The 22,483-nt window shown below is 36.7% G+C and overlaps 2 protein-coding genes across 8 annotated transcripts; both read left to right on the top strand.

Moving 5' to 3' along the window:
- The first annotated feature begins 1,243 nt into the window (after positions 1 to 1,243).
- Positions 1,244 to 19,257, top strand: mthfd1a (methylenetetrahydrofolate dehydrogenase (NADP+ dependent) 1a, methenyltetrahydrofolate cyclohydrolase, formyltetrahydrofolate synthetase). 7 transcript variants are annotated; one of them, XM_077221178.1, is made up of 27 exons: positions 1,244 to 1,515; positions 1,620 to 1,733; positions 2,745 to 2,829; positions 3,821 to 3,880; positions 3,960 to 4,013; positions 4,297 to 4,433; positions 4,956 to 5,056; positions 6,144 to 6,280; positions 8,301 to 8,412; positions 8,511 to 8,638; positions 9,899 to 9,996; positions 10,110 to 10,283; positions 10,498 to 10,634; positions 11,213 to 11,259; positions 11,346 to 11,453; positions 11,539 to 11,613; positions 11,715 to 11,807; positions 12,062 to 12,196; positions 12,272 to 12,340; positions 12,489 to 12,600; positions 13,315 to 13,454; positions 13,608 to 13,649; positions 13,890 to 13,990; positions 14,237 to 14,414; positions 14,944 to 15,051; positions 15,845 to 15,997; positions 17,170 to 17,483. In XM_077221178.1, the coding sequence occupies exons 2-27, from the start codon at positions 1,633 to 1,635 to the stop codon at positions 17,239 to 17,241; spliced, it is 2,757 nt and encodes a 918-aa protein (XP_077077293.1). In that variant the 5' UTR covers positions 1,244 to 1,515; positions 1,620 to 1,632; the 3' UTR covers positions 17,242 to 17,483. The 7 variants fall into 7 exon arrangements, with proteins under 7 accessions (XP_077077293.1, XP_077077291.1, XP_077077292.1 ...); XM_077221176.1 differs by lacking the exon at positions 17,170 to 17,483 and adding an exon at positions 18,833 to 19,257 and having other exon boundaries at positions 1,247 to 1,515; XM_077221177.1 differs by lacking the exon at positions 17,170 to 17,483 and adding an exon at positions 18,833 to 19,257 and having other exon boundaries at positions 1,247 to 1,515; positions 1,617 to 1,733.
- A 548-nt stretch (positions 19,258 to 19,805) lies between these two features.
- On the top strand, positions 19,806 to 22,082 carry LOC143728756 (uncharacterized). The gene is made up of 2 exons (XM_077219592.1): positions 19,806 to 19,994; positions 20,550 to 22,082. Exon 2 carries the CDS (start codon positions 20,667 to 20,669, stop codon positions 22,080 to 22,082), a length of 1,416 nt encoding a protein of 471 aa, XP_077075707.1. The 5' UTR covers positions 19,806 to 19,994; positions 20,550 to 20,666.
- The last annotated feature ends 401 nt before the right edge of the window (positions 22,083 to 22,483 follow it).

Below are 22,483 nucleotides of genomic sequence, written 5' to 3'. Positions count from 1 at the left end.
TTTTGGTAGAATTATTTATTTATTTACAAACTTGTCTATTTATTTTCAAACCATTTAAAAACATATTGTGACATTACAATTTAAAATATCTGTTATTTTATAAATATATGTATTTGTGCTGAATTTTCATTACTGTAGTCTTCAGTGTCACATAATCCTTCAGAAATCATTCTATGCTGATTTGGTTATCAATAAACCTTTCTTATAATTATCAGTGTTATAAACAGTTGTGCTGCTTACATGATTACATGGTGATACATTTTTTCATGATTCTTTGAGTAGCAGTTCAAAATCATATTTTTTTTACCTTTATTTTCCAACTATAGCCTATAAAACACAAGATGAGATGCATTTATGTCAAATACATGGTTTGAATTTCATGAATGAATTTTTATCAATTAGAGATAAAAGCGTTCGTTTGTCGTTCAAATTACACCATATCTGGGCGACTGTCATATTTTATTAAATTAAATTATGTATTTGTGCGTTTGAAGTATGAAGGCATGTTTTGAAAAAAGAGGGACCCCCATAAATAACAACAAGAGGATAATCCGCCAAAAATGCCTTGAATAAACACCCAAATAATGAATAGCCTACGATATGCTCATGGTTGAGTTTAAAATCTAAAAACAAAAAATAAGTGATTGTGGTCACAGAGCGAGCGTCTCAACGTTGTTATGCAACCGTTTCTCAGCAGTAGGCGCTAAAGTTAACAACAAACCAAGAAACGTTTCATGATTTTCTCAAGTTTTCTGTTGTTATTTTCGAACAACGTATGTGACATATGTGACATAATATGCATATGTTTTAAATCAATTTATTTTTTTCTTTGGTTGTGCCATAAATACATTTTATGCTACCCTTGAAATCCGTAGCACTTCAAACTTACTTAAGTAGCCTAAGTGAAAGTTTAAGACACACCTCATCTATATAATTTTCAGTATCGTGGCAGAAATGCCTTAAAACAAACAAATACGTAGCCTATACGAGTTTGCAGGCAGCACAAAAACACAAAAAGAAAGTGTTTAGACTTCTCTGCCCTCGACTCCTCCAAGACACGGTATGATTGACAGCTGTTTTGAAGCTTACGGAACCGTGAGAAGGGGGGACTTTCGCAGGCAAGAAAGAAGAGGAGGGGACAGAGCTCAGAGTCCCAAGAATGCTCCTCTCCCAGCTCAAAGGATCCCTGATTGGCTGCCTGGCTCTTTGCAATGAAACATCCCACTTCCTTTACAGCCCAGCAGTTGTATTTTAACCTCTTTGGCCCAGTGTAAGCTTTTCCCGCACACCATGTGATTTTTTGTTTGTTTGAGCTTGTCTAAGCTTTGCAGCCTTGACAGGGCTCCTTTATCAGCTTACTTCCCCACTCATACTGGAATAGTGTGGAATGCCGCAGCTGGACCCCGTGATAACACTCTGGTTTGGGAGCTGCGCACTGCACAGTTTCCCGTGACAGCAGAGGAGAAGCGCGCAGAAGTGGGTGTGCTGTGCAGGCTCCGTTTTCACACAGGACAGGTGTTGGTATCTGTAGAATATAACGATGCAGCTTGAGTTTTAGGTGCTTTTTTTCTCTTTATAGTGTTTTCCTACTAACCTTGCCTCTGTGTTTTGCTCAGTAGCAGCTGCCTGGATATGTTTGCCCTCACTGCCTCTGTGCTCCGGCGAGGAGCTTTGAGGTACCGTGACAGCCAATGCACCATGGCAACCATTGTGTCCGGAAACAAGACCTCGCAGTAAGTTTGAGTGTTTAAGGGGCCCTTCAGGTAGATCAGGGGTCTTTAATCATTTTCAGGCCAAAGTCCCCCTTTTTTGGATATAGAAAAGTTACATATTATATCAAATTGAATTGAATTTTAAGGCTGCCATATGCTCATAAAATAATACTGCATATTACATAGATTAATATTAAGTAATATATAGTAATTAATGTATTTATTTATTGTTATTTAGATATGCAAATATATATTGCATTTTAAGCCAGGCCATACGCTCATATATATATATATATATATACATATATATATATATATATATATATATATATACATATATATATAATTTTAAGCCAGGCCTTACGCTTATAAAATAATAATTGAATTATTACATGCAGATATTAATATTAAGTAATATAATAATTAATATATTTATTTATTGTTATTTATAGATGTATAGACATACAGTATTGCATTTTAAGCCTGGCCATACGCTCATAATATAATAATTGAATTACTTCATGCAGTTATTAATAATAAATAATATAAGAATAATATATTAATGTATTGTTATTTATAGATATACACAATCATTCAAAAATGTTGGGTCAGTAAGATTTATTTTGCAAGATTTAATGCATGGATGCATTAAATTGTTGAAATGTGATAAAACATTATTTCACAAAAATGTTGTTCTTTTGAAATTTATATTCACTAAAGTATCCTAAAAAAAATTAGGCCTATCACAGTTTTTACAACATTATTAAGCATCACAAAATGTATAATAATAAGAAATGTTTCTTGAGCTTCAAATCAGCACATTAGAATGATTTCTGAAGGATCATGAGACACAGAAGACTGGAGTAATGATGATGAAAATTTCCATCACAGGAATAAATGACATTTTAAAAATATAAAACAATATTAAAAATTATATTATTTGATCAATAATTTGATCAAACAATAAATGAAAAAATCCCCCCTTTAAGACCCTGGAGGTAGATCAAATGCCATTATTCTCTGTATGTTCAGACAGGTGAAGGAGCGACTGAAGAAGGAGTTAGCAGAGATGAAGACTCAGTTCCCAGGCTTCAGGCCCGGCCTGGTTGTGCTGCAGGTCATTCTGGATCTCTTGCTCATTATTTTGGTCCATATAATACACTTTGTGCTGATAGCTAGCTTTATGATTTCATCTCTCTTGATATTCTGACTCATCTTTCTTCTTTTTCTCTCACTCTACTCCAGATGGTCATTTGGTAATGTGCCATTTTCTTCTCTCTCACGGTTGTGGGTGTTTTGTTAAAATAGATAATCTCTCTATGGCTTCATGGTCATGCGTTGATAAATGCAAAAGTGTGCAACGTGAAATAAAGGTGTGTTAGTTTAAGGTCTTTGGGATAAGATAACATTGATATGGTGTGTGACTCATGTCTTGATTCATAATAACCTCACTGCTTGTTATGTGTTGTTTTGTTGTTCTTTTAAATATTTACGGTCTGTTTTGATAAATGCATTTGACCATTACATACAAATAACTATATTTAAAACAATAAATAAATAAAATGCATTTCATATCAGTATCAAGATGTAATGTACATGATACATATTTGTGTTTAAATATTCATATACAGTAATTTCACAAATATTCAATGTAATAAATGAAAAACGACATGCAAAATAGTTATACTTTATTTGAACATTTGTTCATTATATTTATATATTCTATTTATACTATATTTATACTATTATAGAATATTAAGCATAATCTATAAAAAAACTTTTTCTCAGAAATATCAAAATATTCAGATAATACAGCATTATTTAGCAACATTTTTAGCCTACCAGTATTGTGTGAGATCATAGATATATTAGACATATTAGATCAGTGTGTTTGCTAATTCTGTTTTTCAGGACGTCAACATGTTAAAAAATAAATAAATAAATAAATTATACACACACACACACACACACACACACACACACACACACACACACACACACACACACACACACACACACACACACACACACATATATATATATATATATATACAGAATATATATTACTATCCTCTTTACACTCTCATGTGGCCTATGGTGTGTTCTAGGTCGGTGACAGAGATGATTCAAACCTCTACATCAGCATGAAGCTCAAGGCAGCAGCTGAGGTTCAGTAAGCTGATTTAATAAACACAGATCATTTTTAACATAAACCTCTCGCTGACACTGTCTCTCTCCCTTACATAGATTGGAATCAATGCGAACCACATTAGGCTTCCCGAAACAGCCACAGAAGATGAAGTAAGAGAAACAGGCCTCAAACAATAACAAATGTGTGATTCACCTCATTTTCTTTCCTTTTTCCTTTCATATATACATGCGCCATTGCTCACAATTCATTATAATGAAAATTAGAGCTGTGGGAAATCGACTGTCCATATTAACTTTGAGCCATGCAGTTCAATCTCATCTTGTTTTGGTCAATCAACAGCATTCTGAACTATTAATAAAATGCAGCACACAGCAAATTAAACCTTGTTTTGTGAGAAGAAGTTTGAAGGCTGATCTCACTGATTTCCTTAAGGTCCTTCAGAGCATAGTTGCCGTGAATGAGAACCCTGCGGTTCATGGTCTCATCGTACAACTACCTCTTGACTCCATCGACCCAATAAACACAGAGAAAGTGACCAATGCTGTGGCCCCAGAGAAAGATGTTGATGGGTAGGTGAAGTCTTTTTTTTTTTCTTCAAGAAAGATACGGTGCAGACTGCAGAGTTGATCTATTAATCCACTGCAATAGTTTCCAGGTCTGATCACTTTGCTCTCGTATCTGTATTTATTTTCGCCCAAAGTCAGAGAGCGAATGTCCTCTTTGTAGATATCTGTGAATATTGGCCTTTTTCTTCTGATTTCAGCTGAGTTATCTCTGAGTAAAATTTGAGGGGCAGCTGAGTCTAAAATCTGCACAAATAAGCAATATCCACCTGCAGGATCTTTACACATCCTCATAGTTTCATCATCTGTGTTCAGTTGTGTTACCGTATGTGATTTATAATGGGTTCATCACAGTGTTTATTGTGATTACTGACAGGAGAACTGATCTATATTGAACTTTTTAAATATTCATGCCTGGTCGATATACATTTTTAGGAAAACTTCCTTAATGCATGGTATATTTAAAAAACAAACCCTCCACAGATGATTGTAACTGTATATTATTTGATTTGTCAAATATCCCCCAAGATTGACCAGTATAAATGCAGGGAAGCTGTCTCGTGGAGACCTGGGCGACTGTTTCATCCCTTGCACTCCTAATGGCTGCATGGAGCTAATCAGTCAGACCGGTGGGTGGATATCTTGTGAACCTTTACCCATGAGCTCTAGCTCTCATCAGTCAGAAACATAGCATGATTGTCGAAGGGGCCTTCATACTACAGCACAATCAGTGTGCAGTGTCATTGGATAGGTGTGAGATCTATATATACACACACACAGAGAGAGCAATGCCGACTGATGACTGGGTGGTGAAATGTGCTGTCACCCTAAGGAAAAGAACGAAGGATCCAGAACAATCTATTTTTGCATCACATCTAGATGAGTCAGAAAGTAGCTCTGATCCAAAACCTAGTGAGCTTCCTTATGATCTACTGTCTACATGGACAGCATCTCCATTGATAAGCTTAAAAATACACCAAACATATTTAGTTAAATATTCAATTTTAATTATACACTTCTTTTTTATTGGTGTTTTGCAGTCTTTAATAAAATATACACCACCGTTCTAAAGTTTAGGGTCTGTAATTTTTTTTAATGTTTTTAAAAGAAGAGTCTAATGCTCAACGAGGCTGGATTTACTTGATCATATATACAGTAAAAATAGTAATGTCTTGAAATGTTATTACAAATTAAAATAGCTGTTTTCTTTTTTAATGTATTTTGAAATGTAATTTATTCCTGTGATGGCAAGGAATTTTCAGCAGCCATTATCCCAGTCTTCAGTGTCACATGATCCTTCAGAAATCACTCTAATATGCTGATGTGCTGCTTAATAAGAAACATTTCTTATTAGTATCCATGTAGAAAACATTTGTGCAGCTTCATATTTTTGTGGAAACCATGATACATTTTTTCAGGATTTCTTGTAAGTTGAAAATGAACATCATTTATTCGAAATATAAATCATAATAAATGTCTTTACTGTCACTAAATTGCTGAAAAAAAACTAACTGACCTCAAGTGTACACTTTTATTCGCAACCAATATTTATTTTCTATAACCTTTTCGCCAATCTTATTGCAATGCATTCTGCCTTCTCACAAACATGTGTTTCTGCTTTATAATTTTACTCAAACAAAGCAGGACAATTAAGATAAGAGCTTTTAGAATTTTCAGAAAATGCTGCCTCTCTGCAAGTGTGATTCATGTGTGCAGGTGTGAGCGTGATGGGAAAGAATGCTGTCGTGATCGGCCGCAGTAAGATCGTTGGAGCTCCAATGCACGATCTGCTCTTATGGAACCACGCCACAGTGACCACCTGCCATTCAAAGACCCTCGACCTTGCTGAACATGTTGGTTTCATTTGCTTCTCTCACTCTCTTTTATATCCCTTTTCCCATTACAGTTTTGAAAATGAGCAATTCCTTTTCGAATGGGAACTCGCACAGCGTCCTCTAGAGGGCACGTGTTTAAACGCAACAATGTCATTGGCCGACGACAGTCCGTGAGGTCACTTCTGACGTCATCAGCTTTTTTGTCTTCTGGAGACTGTTTGTTTTGAAAGCGTTATTTGGCATCGGTGTATGCATGCTCTGACAATCATTTCAGGAAGTGTGTGCCACCATATCAGTGTTATCTGACACCAGACGATACACATGACTTGTGCGTCATTTGTCTTGGAGAGGATCATGCGCGTTTCGTTCTCGAGGGTGCAGAATGCACTGATTGCAAGGGCTTCTCTATGAAGAAGCCTCCGTTCACATCTGTACCCTTTTTTGAGGGAATAAGGACAGGCGTCTACACTCCGCAGTTCGGGACCTGCTGCAGCCGAGGTCCAGCAGAGACTCAGATCGTGGGGATCACAGGTTGAGCTGGTGGCTCAGAGAGTCTTTCTGCTGAGTCCTCAGCTCCACAGAGAACCCATCTCTGGGCCATGGTAAGAAGTGGTTATTGCCTGAGTTTTGCAACCCTTCTCACTGGTTGAGCACCCATAATTCAGGAGTGCTGGCTTTGCGAGATGCTGACTCTAGGTCAGACAGGGTAGAACATTTTTCAACTAAAATATGGTGTTTAGGGGTTGAACCAGATCCCCCTATATATATTCAAGGCATGCCTCCCCCTCTCATGGCGGGTTTCTAAGTAGGCATCTTCCTTATTTTTCATGAAGCACAGTTGCCTCCCAACAGGTAGGGTTTAAAAGCAGACGGGCGTGTCCGAATCCACTTTTGCTAGTTTAATGATGCTCGGCGTGCCCGGCGCATGGTCTAAAAGAGTTTTCCCTATTTTCTTAATGAGTAATGGGTGTGTTTTGGGCGTAACGTGCAATAAACCAATCAGAGTCTCATCTCCCATTCCCTTTGAAAGGCAGTTGCGCTCGCGCCATGGCAGATTTGCTATTTACATGGCGGAGTTTACAAGCGGAAAAACTGAACGCTTCAACGCTGAACGCAACAATGCACCCGAACACACCTCGTTTTCAGACCAGCACGCCCATGGGCGCAAATTAATTTTCTATTTAAACAACGTGGCGCAGGACGTGAAAATGATAACTGCATCTGGTTGAAACTAGCAAAAAACACTTTCGTCGCATTGTGCCGGGTGTATGATAGGGCACTATGTCTGGCATACAGGCTGCCATTACCAGACCTTGAGCTCTGCTCATTTTAGGGCTTGGAGCTTGGGTGGTGGCCATAAGGAATTGTGTAATTCACAGTTCCGAGGACCTGAGTGAGGGAATCTGACTCTGGCATCTAAGTCTGTTGAGTCCTTGCTTGTGCTTGTCACAGCCAATTAGGCAGTCATACCCTCAGCATGGCGGAGTGGGCATTGGTTCCCCAAAGAGTCCTCTAGAGGAGGAGTTCCCATTCGAAAGGGAACGTGTCAGGTTATGCATGTAACCATGGTTCCCTTAGAAGGGGAATGAGACACTGCGTCTCTCTGCCATGCGTCGGGCCAGCCTGTCTACGTCTCCTTAAGACAAAGAAGATTATGTCTATTACAGGTGTCCTTATATACTCACAGTTATACCAGTTGTGACATCACGGACTGTTGCCGGCCAATGTAATTGTCCCGTTTAAACGCATGCTTCAGACACCAGTCACGCCAGAGGCATTCCCCAAATTGTCCTCTAGAGGATGCAGTGTCTACTTCCCCTTCTCAGGGAACCATGGTTACATGCGTAACCTGAGACTTTCTTCATCTAGATTCTACAACAAAGAAGAGCTCATGACTCGGTTCTTTACAAAATAGTGAGATGTATTTATCGTTTGCTTTATCGTTGAGTACAGACCTTTACTTGTTGTGCAGTTTGGTGTAATGAAAGGAGTGCGGGAGTGAATGCTGGAGTAACTTTCAGTGTCATGTTTTTTATAGGTGGGCAGAGCAGATATCTTGGTTGTGGGTGCTGGCAGAGCTGAGATGGTGAAAGGAGAGTGGGTGAAGGAGGGGGCAGTGGTCATAGACTGCGGTATCAATCATATACCAGGTCTCTCTGCTTGACTGTATCTACTTGTCTAAAGCAGTTACGGAATATTAAATGGCTACTGGTTTTAGCTCACGTGTTTACATTTAACTCACACACAGACCGCAGTAAAGCCAGTGGGAAACGAGTGGTGGGGGATGTACACTACTCCTCAGCTAAAGAGCGAGCTGGATACATCACCCCAGTGCCTGGTGGAGTTGGACCCATGACTGTAGCTATGCTGATGAAGGTATCATTTCTGGAGCAAATGACTCTGTTTGACTTGTTTGTAAAGTGAACAGCAATTGTGCCAACAATTACTAGTACAGACAAATAAATGCAGTAAGATGTAGGCCTACTCTGCATTTTCCCAAACAAATGCAAAGACTATAGAGATTTTTGGAGAGAGGATTTACTGCAATCAGCTGAGTAATGTAACTGAAAAAGACTTTGAGTCTTGTTTATTTCATGCTCACTTGTTAAAATTAGTGGAAATTTGGACCTGCTTTCCTTGAACAAGCTTTCCGTAGAGTACTGAACAATATTATTTGTCACAAATTAAAAGTTTATGTTGGTCATAGTTGACGCTTCCGGAGCCCTTAACGGGACATGGTGGTGGAAAAAAATATGAGATGGGGGGGGAAAAACGAGAAGTCTCTGCTTTGGCGTTCTCTCTGAAATGTTTTGCGTTCCCCCAGAAACTTTGCATTTGCTTGCAAAACCTTTAGATTCCCTCAAAAAATGTAAAAACTTCGAAAAACTTTTTTTGTTCTTTGCGAGCTAACGCAAAGTTTCTCAGGAAACGCAGAAAATTTGTGAGAGAACGCAAAACCGTAGCCAAATAATTTTTTGCCTACCATTTCAAATTTTTTTATTTTATGGCTGATATTTAAATTCTTCTAAGTAAATAAAAAAATTAAAACCATTGACTAAAAATTAAAACCAAGGGAATTTAAGCATCAATACAATACTGTTCAAAATTTTAGCAGAATTAAATTGATCAAAAGTGTCAGTATAGACATTTATAATGTTAGAAAAGATTTCTACTATAAATTCTATCATTTTGAACATTCTATTCATCAAAGAATCCTGAAAATAAAAATGTGTTTCCGTTTAAAAAAAAAAAATCAAGCAGTACAACTGTTTTAAACATCAGCATTTTTTAGCACCAAATCAGCATTTTAGAATGATTTCTGTGGGTCATGTGACACTGAAGACAGGGGTAATGACTTCTTCCAAAAACATTCAATCTTAATGACCCCAAACTTTTGAACGGTAGTGTAAAGTATGAAAATGGATGTACATTTGCTAAAGATTACATTTTTAAAGTGGAGCTTTAAGTAAGCATTTGATGACAAAATGTCATCTACATTTAAAAATATGGGGAAGTGAGCTTGCTGAGTTAAATATTGACTAATGGAAATAAAAAGAATTAAAATAAAATATCGGCCGATAACTGATATTATTTGCTTTTACAAATGTTTGTTATTCTCATTTGGATTTGGATCAGAATACAGTTGAAAGTGCAAAGCGGTTTCTGCAGACATACACTCCAGGGAAGTGGAACATAGTGTTCACAAAGAAGAAACCCCAAGAGCCTCAGCCGAGGTACTGTCGTGGCTTGATTGCTATTATAAAGATTGTTTAATTTAAGCATATTCTGTGAAGTGCATCATGACTCTTGCTGACTCATGTAATGCCTATTACTGTACATTTCCTAGTGATGCTGCAATCTCACGTTCATGCCAAAGCAAACCAGTCAGTCAGCTTGCAAGAGAGGTGGGCCTGTTTTCTGAGGAAGTGGAGACATATAGCAGAAGTAGGGCAAGAGTACGACTGGATGTTCTGAAACGCATGAAGAAACAGCCTGATGGGAAATATGTGGTTGTCACTGGGTAAGATGCATCTTGAAATATAATTATGTACATTAGCATAATCTTATAGAGTAGTAACTTTCCACAGGCACCAAATGGGATCTTGGTGCCAGGCTCCATTAAGCCTGGGTCACACAATGCATTCACATCCAGCTTAAGCTCTGTCTCTGAGCAATTCGCCAAACTACCTAAATGCATTGCTTTCAAAGTCAATCCATTCTGTTACTGTGACCAGAATTACTTCTACTCCATTGGGCGAGGGAAAACGCACCACCGCTCTCGGACTGGCTCAGGCTTTCGGGGCCCTCCTGAATATCAACGCTTTTGCTTGTGTGCAAGAGCCTTCCCCAGGATCCTGTTTTGGTGCTAGGGGTGAGGGACAAGCATTTGTTTTTTTTCTCAAGTTTCCAAGATAATTACTGTAGAAGCTCATTTCCGCAACATAAGGAAAAAATCATTTGTAGATCAGTTTGGTACATCATAATTATGAGATAAAAAATGAAGATCAAAAAAATGATGTGAACAAAGTGAATAATAACAAAAAGATTGAATTATGAAATCAATTTATAATTATAATTACATCATTTTGCTTGTTTATGTTATGACTTCTCTAATAATTGTGACTTATGTCAGTTTAAATTGAGATAAAATGTTAGAATTATGACAAAAGCTAATAATTCATACAAAGTTGAAATTATGAAATCTAAAGTCAACTATGACTCTTCCTTATCCCTTAATATCTCACAATTGCAAATTGATTACAAACATTTGTAAACTTATATTTCTCATAATATCTTGCCATGCAACTTAATGTCTCACAGTGTGGCTTACTTCTTATTTTAATTTACGGAACTCATAATTATCCATTTTAATTTAGACTCTGAGACAAAAAAAACAGGCTTTTATAGCTTAAGTGGCTCAAAATATTTTTGGTTGCTTTTTGTTTACAGGGGTTGCTGTTGGAGGTGGATACTCTCAGATTATCCCATTGGAAGAGGTATGTTTGAGTTCCTCTTGTAGCGCAGATTCGATGGCAAATTTCATCAAATGGAACGTGAATATCTTCTAACACGTTGATCCCAGGTCAGCCTTCAGCCTTCAGGCCAGAATGAGCTCATCTCTGCTGCCAGTAGAGTTGTGATGGACACTATTAAAGCACATGCTCACTATGAGACCAAGCTTTCTGAGAAGGTCAGGTTTGTGTTTGATATGTGTGTGGTTATACTCATGAGTTTCAATGGCTTTTGGTATGATCTCATATGCTTGTACCTTACAGGCTTTGTTTGACTTATTGGTTCCTCTCAAAGAGGGTCAACGATCTGTCTCCCCAGCCCAGCTTAGCCGGCTAAAGGTAAGTCATAGAAAACACAATTTAGAGTCAAATATTAATTTCAAAACCACTGCAGAAGAGAAGTATGTTGACATGGTCACTGTGTCCTTTATGACCTGTAGAAACTGGGTATTGAGAAATCTGACCCCTTGACCTTCACAGGGACCGAGATCAGACGTTTTGTCCGATTGGACATTGACCTAGGAACTACAACAGTATGTATCAGTATCACAATGTCATTTTGTCACTACATTTGAACTATTGTGCCTTTCTTGATAATGTAATTCACATTGTATTATGTTGTGTGTATGTGTGTGTGTGTGTGTGTGTGTGTGTGTGTGTGTGTGTGTGTGTGTGTGTGTGTGTGTGTGTGTGTGTGTGTGTGTGTGTGTGTGTATATATATATATAAAGTGATTTGTATATATATACTTAAGTGATTTGTTTACTTTAAGTATCTGTGCTGTTCAGGATTCTGACTCTTTGGAAAACGAGATCATGGCTATACTGTCACTCAGCAGCAGTGAAGAGGAGATGCAGCAGAGGCTGGCCAGGATAGTAGTGGCTTCAAACAAATCTGGAGAACCTGTCACCTCAGAGGATTTAGTAAGTATGTGTATGTGTGTTTGTGTGTGTCTTTATTATGCGTGTGATCTAATGCACACAACTTTGTCATCACAGAATGTCAGTGGCCCATTGGCCATGCTATTGAAAGATGCCCTTAAACCTGTCTTGATGCAAACTGTAGAGGTAAGGTTTAATTGCGAAAAATGTTGCATGACCACTAACAATGTCATTGTCATTTTTCAGAATAAATATTTTAGAATCACTGCACACAGAATCATTCTTATTTATTTCAGCTCTGTCAGATTCTGTCTCAGCACATCTTTCTCTCTAGGGTACACCGGTGTTTCTTCACACCAGCCCATTAGTTGACATTGCCCAAGGCAGTCCTTCCATTCTGGCTGACAAAATGGCTTTAAAAATGGTCGGATCCAAAGGATTTGTAGGTGAAGAAGAAATACGCTTTATATTTTTTTATAAAAATGATTAATTAAAATTTTTACTTTTTAAATGCTGTGCACTCATGTTAGAAAAAAATACTCCACAAATACACTACCATTCAAACGTTTTGGTTAGTATTATTAAGTGTTTTAAAGAAATAAGAACAATTTTTTTCAATAAGGACACATTAAATGTATCAAAGAAGACATTTATAATGTTCAAAGGATTTCTATTTAAATGTTGTTAAATTTTCTATTCAACAAAGAATCCTGAAAAAAAACATCACTTTTGTTTTCCACAAAAATCCTAAGGAGCACAACTGTTTTCAACATTGATAACAATAATAAATGTTTCTTGAACACCAAGTCCTCATATAAGACTGAATTGTGAAGGATCACGTGACACTGAAGACTGTAATAATGGCTTCAAAATTCATCTTTGCCATCACCAGGATAAATTACATTTTAAAATATAATTAAATATATTTTTTAAAATTAGAAAACAGTTATTTTAAATTGTAATAATATTTCACAATATCACTGTTTTTACTGAATTTATCATCGTATAAATGCAGCCTTAGTGAGGATGAGACGTCTTTCAACGTTAAAGTACAATAATTCACGTGGTCTAGGTTTCTGGAAAATAAATGGCAAACACAAATAAAACTGTCACAATATTCAAACTCTGGCTAATCTGAAGCTACTTTCCTGTATTTTCAGTTACTGAGTCTGGTCATGGGGCTAACATTGGCTTGGAGACGTTCTTCAACATTAAATGCCGCTACTCTGGCCTGCAGCCAGATGTGGTTGTGATGGTGGCCACTGTTCGTACCTTGAAGATGCATGGCGGCGCCCCCCCTGTGAGTCAGATCCACAAATCTATAGATAGATTTCCATTATGGGTTCGATTGAACCAATAACACATCAACTGTTTATTAAATGATCAATCTTGTGCTTGTGACAGAGGCAATAGCTCACATTGTCTTTATGCTTCTATTCTTTCTTATTTATAGGTCCAAGCAGGTCTGCCCCTTCCAAAAGAGTATTCACAGGAGGTAGTGCAATCTTTCAGCTGCCACTTTTTGGCATATTTTTAATCTCTTAATATTTTAAATATGTTTATAACCTATAATTTACTGACAACCATTTAATGTTCAGTTCTAAATGTTGATGATCGTCAGTCAGGTGGAAGCCATATTACTGTAAAACAATTAGGGGACAATTCTAATTACATGCATGCCTATGAGTAGATGAGTTTATATACCACATGACTTGAGGTGTTTTCTCCAATGCAGAACCTTGAGCAGCTGGAGAGAGGCTGTTGCCACTTGAGGAGACAGGTGGAAAATGCACAAGCTTTTGGTTTGCCAGTGATCGTAGCTGTCAACAAATTCAGGTACGACATCAAGCAGCCAACAAAAAGTGTTGTCTGTGCCTCTTATCATCAAGTTATTTGCAACTATTCATACATTATAAATATGTACCATTTTATCGCTAATATCACTAATTATATTCAAATAGTCTCTTAGGTTTTTATACATTGTAGACTAATCATATGCTAACGAGCCAATCTGAACCACACACAGCCCTCCCACTCTGAGTGAATGTGTGTGAATATGGGCTCTGATTGTATTTGGCACAGCTCTGATACTGACGCTGAGCTGGAGCTGGTGTGTGGCCAGGCGAGGCAGGCTGGTGCCTTTGATGCCGTGAAGTGCACTAACTGGTCTAAGGGGGGCGCTGGAGCGTTGGCTCTGGCCGAAGCTGTTCAGAGAGCAGCAAAACTACCTGGACGGTTTAGGTTCCTGTACGACTCGCAGGTAAGAAGTGGCAGAGAGGGTAAAATTTGCTCTGATACATTTACATTTATGGATTAAGCAGGCGCTTTTATCCAAAGTGACTTACAAAAGAAGAACATAAAGTACAAATAAGGTAACCAAGGTTTAAATCCCACAAGGGAACATCCACTAATTTTACCACTGAAATGATATCTGTTAGCGGCATCATTAAATGCCTTATACAAGTATACAGTATTCAGGATTTTTTTTTTCATTACCCAAGGTCCTTGTACTGTTCTCTCCCACACATATTCTGAGATCAATTAACACTTTAAATATAGAGCTGTTTCATTACCAGCCAATTACTTTATCATGCATTAAATCTTTTTAATTGACAAGGTCTAAATATAACCAGTATAAAAACTGTTCATCACACATTACACCAATTAAGGCTAGAAAGATGCCTGTGTGTATTAAGTACGGAAAGATTCCACTGATGGAATAAATCCAAAATCAATTGCTCAAACTAATGCATTATTAAACACAAATAAATGTTGTTTTTTTCCTCCAGATTCCAGCTGCTGATAAGTTAAGGACTGTGGCACAGAATATGTATGGTGCGAAAGATATCGAGCTCTCTCCAAAAGCAAAGGAAAAGCTTGCTCTTTATACAAAACAGGTGAGCTTCCTTTACACAGTTCACACATAATGTGTTTTTCCATTCCAATGCGCTACTTTTCCATTGTTTTTCTATGTAAACGTGCTAGACGGACGTGTATAACCGTTGTGCTCGCGTCTTTTGCAGCGTCTCGCGCATGCGTTTTAAAAATGCGTCTCTCAAGTTAAAATCAGTTCAACTTTTTTTTTAAACGCGTCTCGAGACCTTGTGTGTTTTCCCCATTTCATTGCCTGAATCTCAAAATTTTCAGAGCAAAAAAGGCTGTTTAATTACATATGCATGCAGTGATTCACATCCATTTCTTAGATATTTGCTTAGTTATAGAATGAACTGGATAAATGAGAAGTTCTCCATCAAATGCAATATATACTATGACACAAATACTAATACTGTTGGTTAAATAATGTGGGTTGGTTATAATTAGTGGAAGCAGCTGTTGAAAGTTAATGAGATGTTTAAAAATATATGGTATGACATACAGTTTTGTGGATACTTTGGTGGAAAGTGGAAAATGTTGTGTACCAGATTGTTGAAGAGATAGGTTTGTCTGTTGTGAATTTGTGTGTGTTGTATTTTGTGTGTACAAAGAGAGGGGGAGGGGGGGGGGGGGGTTCTTGTTATTTTGGGAAATTATTGGACTTCTGGGAAATTTCAATGTGTTGTTTAACACATACTCATTCTGCTTCCAGAAGCTCTAAACTTGCACTACAGTATTTCTTGTATGTATCCCTTTCTGCCTGAGGGAGTGAAACATTTTCTCTTATTCGACTTCTCTCTTTAATCTCTCTTAAAGGGCTTTGGGAATTTGCCTATTTGCATAGCCAAAACACACCTGTCCTTGAGTAATGAACCTATGATGAAAGAAGAACCCCCCAACCTAATGCTGCCCATAACTGATATCAAGGCCAATGCTGGAGCAGGTTTCCTCTCTTGTCTGATTAACTCGGTGAGCTTTATTGTACTTTATCTATCCGCTGTAATATTATATATATATATATATATATATATATATATATATATATATATATATATATATATATATATATACATATATAACACTACCATTCAAAAGGTTGGGGTCAGCAAGGTTTTCTTTTTTTTTAAATAAATTAATACTTTTATTCAGCAAGGACACATTTCATTGCTCAAAAGTGACAGTAAAGACATGTAGAAATTATAATGTTACAAAAAATATATATATTTTGAACTAACTATTCATCAAAGATTCCTGTAAAAATATATCAGTTTTCTAAAATTTAAGTAGTAGTAATTAAGTAGGACAAATGTTTTCAACATTGATAATAAGAAATGTTTCTTGAGCACCAAATCAGCATATTAGAATGATTTCTGAAGGATCACGTGACACTGAAGACTGGAGTAAAAAAATCTTAACAATCCCCAACTTTTGAATGGTAATGTATGTACAGTAAAGGCTATATTTCTCACACCTTGGTGGTGTATATTAAAACACTACATCAAATGAGCCTTGTCACATTAAACTATATTTTCCCATGCCTGAAGAAGGAAAAAACACAACAGTAAAGTGATTGTTGTCGTCAACTGTGTTTATGATAACTGGCTGAACATACTAATGGAAGATTAAATGATGAGATTACATGAACACTAGGGTGGTTAACCTCTAGTCAGATGATGTCATTGACTCATTTCTGTCCCCTTAAGTCAGTCGCTCATTGGGTGAGTCTACATTGCAGAAAAGAAAGAGAGAATATTTGGTCACACTTGTTGTGGATATTTTTATCCAGACACGTTGCTAGGCTGCATGCTGTGCTGAACATGAGCTGTTCAACAAAATCCACTGGTGGTCCAAGTGACCTTATCCAACGTTTATGTTCATTACAGATTACAAATGCAAGTCAATTTGTTGAACTGCTCTTCAGCGTAGCTGGCATATCCATATCAATTTTTGGTTAACTTGGCTCAGGATGGTTTTCTTTAACTTGTCTGACAGTTTTAATTTTTTCTGTTCATTGCTTGAGCTAGCTTTTTTATTTTTTTTATTTTTTTCTCTTCCAAAACAAAACATAATGGGGTGTGTTATTAAGATAATCTCCTTCATGATAACACCAGATTGACTAATTTCTTCAAACTCTCCAACAGACAAATACAGAAATGGATGATCCCATGTGGCCCTGTTTCCATGGCAACAACCTTTACCATGACAGCAAGTAGCTCAATGGTTACTTGCTTAGTTGGGAAAGCTGAAATTGGTTTAATTAATGGTCAATCAAACTTTTAATAACTGGAAAGAGACACTTTTCTATTTAACATGGCTAAATGATTTTAAAAAACCTACAAAGACAGTCAAATCATTGCATCAAATCCGAGCACCAAATGGTCAAAATAGACCATTGTCATGTTTTACTGAATTTGCTATAAAACATCCTATGTAAAAGCAACAAAAAACAAAAAAACGCTATATCAATATCTTTGTCGCTATATTATTTGTAAACTGACGAATGATGTTGCTGTGCACATTATTTTAATTCACTCCAGATTTCACAGTTATTACGCTGGGCTCCTTTAACCATAAGATATTTTTAGCCATGACTGAGCTTTTGCAGCACAGTCTGTCAGTATTTTTCTTAGCACATTTATGCTGCAGTTTGCCAGTATTATTGAAAGTCCTATTTGATTTTATACTGTAGGTGACGCATTGATTTTATGAGATAGCTTCCATGTCTACACATTGTTATCTTATATGACTTAATTAAAGTCTTGGCTTGGCCTTTAATGAAGTTTCCCATTACTATATATGCTAAGCTGACAGCCTGATTGTAAACTATATATATTGTAAACTATACTATATATTATAAACTGTATATATACAGTATATATACAGTATAGATATATATATTATATTTGTCCAGCTTGTTAGTCCAGTTTATTTTTTAGCCTTTTCTTCAATACACATGTTACCCAACAGCCATTGCTGCTGTCCAGTAGTCAAGGATCACATATGTCTCCAGTTATCTGGTGCTGGCTAGCAAAGCATTCAGTTTTTATTGGATGGAACCATAGTGTACTGTTCAAAAGTCTGAGGTTGGTATTAAAATATTTTTGAAAAAAGTCTCTTATTCTCACCAAGGCTGCATTTATTTGATAAAAAAAAATACAGTAAAAACTCTAATATTGTGAAATATCTATCTATTTTTAACTACTTTATAATGTAATTTATTCCTGAAATGGTAAAGCTCATTAGTCCAGTCTTCAGTGTCACATGATCCTTCAGAAATCATTCCAACATGCTGATTTGGGGCTCAAGAAACAATATTATTATATTGTTTATTATCAAGAAATGATCAATGTTGAGAACAGTTCTGCTTCTTAATATTTTTGTGGAAACTGTAATACATTTTGATTCTTTAAAAAATAAAACGTTCAAAAGAAAAGCATTTATTTGAAATAGAAAGCTTTTGTAACTTTATCAATGGCTTTACTGTCACTTTTGATTAATTTAATTAGTCCTTTCTGAAAATAAGTATTAATTTCTGTCCAAAAAAATCTTACTGACCCCAAACATTTGAACGGTAGTGTGCTGGGTAGATTACAAATTGTAGTTTGTTACTGATTCCAAATTACATGACTTATGTGCCTGTGTATACAGTATATATTTACATTCCATGAGTTGTATCTGCCCATAACAGCCAAAAAAATGTTGCATTAATTGCTGTGTTGAAACTGTTGAATAAATGAGCTAATCAACCAAAGTTTTATGGGCTTATTTTAACAAATTGTTGCCTTCTTGTTTAAAATGTTATAGGTTTCATGGAAAACTGGCATACATTCACAGGCTTCCAAGGGCATATTTTCCTCGGACCTCTGGGACCTCAAGTCACTGTGTATTGGTGGCTTTGAGTCTGAGATAACATTTCATGAATGAGATATCAAGATTTGTGTCATATATCCTGAATAAAAGAGGTGATCCCTCTTCTGAACAAAGTTTAAAACATACCTGAATGATAAAAAATAAATTAAAAAAATGGAAATGTCTGCTACAAACATAACTATAAAGAATACCCTGTGGAAATGAGATAACAGGTCATATTTGCACATATGTCTTTTGCAAACATCAAGCAAGCTTCCAAATGATAATTAATTTCTGTGTGCCATCTGCTCATCATGGACGTTTCATTTAAATGCCAAATTAAAGATTTTTGTCTGTGATCATTTAAGGGTCACTAAACCAATAAAGTGAATATTGCCTATTTTTACCGGGTATATATAGTCCAAGGTGAGCCAAGGTCATTATTAACCTACAAATTTAGTTTAAACAAAAAAGCATGTATAAATCATAGCGAGAGAGACGGAGAGAGATTAAAACTGTCCCTCAGTTTTACAATCATCTCATCTAATCGAGACTAAAAATTGTGCCCATAAAGTAGCCTAAGTAGGCTACTCAAATCTTGGTACTTGTTTACCAAGGAGACAAAATTGATCAGATGAAACAAAGACAATGGATGTGAAATATTTATAATTTCCAGTGAAGTTGTCATTTTATCAGATATTCAAAAAGTGTTAAAACGATCCAATTAAACTAATGAGAGTGTGAAAAGTGTTTCAGGGGCCAAAAATAGTTGAATAAATTGACAGTTTAGTGTATTTTCGACGTTTAAGTGTGGACAAAAATGGCAATATAGTAATTGTTTCAGGAAATTGTGTATGTGGTCGGAATGATGGATATCAATCTTCACATAAGTCGAGCCTCCGCCGTGTTGTTTGGATGGATGACGGGCACCCTCACATAAATAAAGCGTCAATCAGTTGGTCGTTATGGAAACGATAGGCGTGTAACCTGCTGTGCTGAGTGTCAGCGCATGTCTCTGCGCGCGGCAGATCTGCAGACTAGCGAGTGGATTAATAAACGCTCATGAATCTCTTCGCCACTACAGTGACAAGTTTAAGTCGTGCTCTTCACTATACAGGTAGGTGTTTTAACTTAACATTAATGAGTACTTTGTTGTAGCCTACCACTTTTTAAATCTAAGTTAGCCCATGATGTTCTTCGCATGAGTTAACCTATATTGTCATCATCATAAAGATTAAGATGCAAAAGTTATGACCGTTTACATTTGTCACAAACGCCACAAAAAAAAAAAATACGTTTTTAATCGGAGTAACGTTAGCTGTTATTTTTTCATGTCGCCTCTAATTTAAAGAGACGAAGTTGTTATTTGCCATTAATGGTATTTTTATAGTTAACTTTTACTGTTAGAACTGGTAAGCAAAACGCCTAGCCTGAATTATTTAGGATGTCTTCATACAAAGAGACTTCGCATTGGTGTCACACACTGCAGTAATATGCGAGTTTGTTGTTTGTGCTGTTGCACCATGTGTCGTCTCTGAATAAAAAAAATATTTACTTAAAGATACACATTTTAAATGCCTGATATATAAAAAGACAGGTAAGTCACTTAATATGATTCAACCAACAAGTGAAATACAGCCTAACTTCAGTATGTTTTTGTGTTGGTTTGCAGAATTTCCACATCTTTAAGCAGACAATATGCTAATAAGTGGAGAAAACACCCGCTCATATAATTGATCCAATATTGCCAGTGAGAACTATTATTGACTGTAGTACTGTTTGATTAACCATGTCCACACATGAGACTGAATTTCCAGACTGTTCGGAGAAGGTGGGCTTGAAGAGAAAACTCACGGGTCCACCCAGGCTTTTGCTGGGGAAGTCAAAATCAAAGGAGAGATTGGAAGGTAAATCACAGAGGAGGCAAAGACAAGTGAAATGTGATGGCACAGTGGAGAATAATGATCAAGAGAACAGTAATGGCAAAGACAATGAACCCTCACTTATTACCCACCACAGCCCTCAAAAAGCCTCAGGGGAGAGGGAAACCAGCACAGATTCTCCAGGAGATACCTCAGGGATTCTTGTAACACTGGAGGAGAGTGAAAGCAAAGGCGAAAATATTGAAAGTAAAATGGAAATGACCAGAAAAACTTCAAAAATATCCATTAAGAGGACATTTTCCTCACTCTTCAGGTGTGGCAAGAGGAAGGAATCAGACAGAACAGTAAACAAAAACAATTCTCAACACAACATGTGCAACTCTGTGTGTGAGAATAAATTGAGTAATGCAAACAATAAGGAAGTTCCTAATGGGAAACGTAAAAAGAAAGTTTTCTTCACAGTGTGGCCCATTTCTAAGAAATCAGCCACATCCAATGTCAGTCTAGGAAGGGGGTGTAAAGAGCAAGGCGGTGGCATGGTTTTTCAGGAGATAACGGCACCAAAAGATTTGACATTTAAAAAGATCTATTGCATCTTTCCAAGAAGGAAGAAAGCACATCCTATTGATCAGTTTGAGTGTAGTGCTCACAATCCAACACAAAAAGAAGTAGCTGATCAACTGAATCAATCCCCTGCAGCTGTTATGGACATTCCCTGTATCAAGACAGAAGATAACCAAAAGGAAGAACAAGAAATACAAGCAGAAAGTATTCCAGAGACATTTACATTCAGTGCAGATGTGAGCATTACCATGGAGTCTGACATGGATAAAGAGAAGCTAATGTGTCCTGACCAAGATGTGAGTTTGAATGAAGAAGAAGATCAGGTGTTACAAACTAGTGGTATTTTGGATTCTGCGGTTCCTCAGTCATGTTGCAGTGGCTGTAGTTTCGACTCTGAGTTTCCGGCCACATCACCAGGTAGTGATCTGCTAGTGTTAAATAAGGAGACTATAGAGAATGATACAAAATGCAGGCCAGTGATTACTATAGAGCATGCATACTTATCAGAGGAAGAGAACATGTATGAGGCACCACAGTTTGATGATCTTATAATGAATGGGTCCTGGCAACATTTAAAAATAACAAACACACTACATCCTTCTGACCTAAATGTGCCTACTGAATATGACCATGGCCGATGTAATGAGACCTTACTGATTCAGACGGCAATTTCAATGGTGCGAGCAGCCATCCGTGGTGCTGTGGAACAGCTCACTGTCGAGCAGCAGCACAATCAGATAAGTTTGGACCACGCGTAACCTCACATATTCACATTCTTTATTTAGCGAGTGAATTTCATATTTCTCTGAGATGGTATAAATAAGCTGCATAAAAGAGAAGAGGAATTTCATTAAATGTAATATGACGCATGTATAAACACATTGGAAATGTGATTGATGTCAGATTGTGGAAAAGTTTGTATTCACTGTGTGATTTAAATGCTGTAAATTTGTTTGCATGATTAACCTCTTTTTATTATTATTTACACTTTGTATTTAATGTTGCCTTTTATTGTTCATATTTTTTATACTGCAATATTATTTCCGCTGTTACTGCAGTCTAGTTTCTATAGCAATGAATATCTCACATGATTGCAAGAAGGCACTGAGCCACATGCTTATGTTGTGTAAAAGTTGAGGCAACGTTTTTATGATAATAA

This window comes from Siphateles boraxobius, unplaced genomic scaffold (genome assembly GCF_051911475.1).
Source record: "Siphateles boraxobius isolate OS27281-9 unplaced genomic scaffold, OSU_SipBor_1 8, whole genome shotgun sequence".
Classification (NCBI taxonomy): Eukaryota; Metazoa; Chordata; class Actinopteri; order Cypriniformes; family Leuciscidae; genus Siphateles; species Siphateles boraxobius.
This window is presented reverse-complemented; position numbering and strand designations above follow the sequence as displayed.

What these genes read in the sequence shown, in the direction of transcription:
- mthfd1a (XM_077221179.1), top strand. Translation starts at nt 1,633, where the DNA reads ATGTTTGCCCTCACTGCCTCTGTGCTCCGGCGAGGAGCTTTGAGGTAC. An exon ending in AGATTATCCCATTGGAAGAG is followed by an intron (nt 11,260 to 11,345) that starts GTATGTTTGAGT and finishes CGTTGATCCCAG; the next exon opens with GTCAGCCTTCAGCCTTCAGG. An exon ending in GTAGCTGTCAACAAATTCAG is followed by an intron (nt 13,991 to 14,236) that starts GTACGACATCAA and finishes TATTTGGCACAG; the next exon opens with CTCTGATACTGACGCTGAGC.
- LOC143728756 (XM_077219592.1), top strand. Translation starts at nt 20,667, where the DNA reads ATGTCCACACATGAGACTGAATTTCCAGACTGTTCGGAGAAGGTGGGC.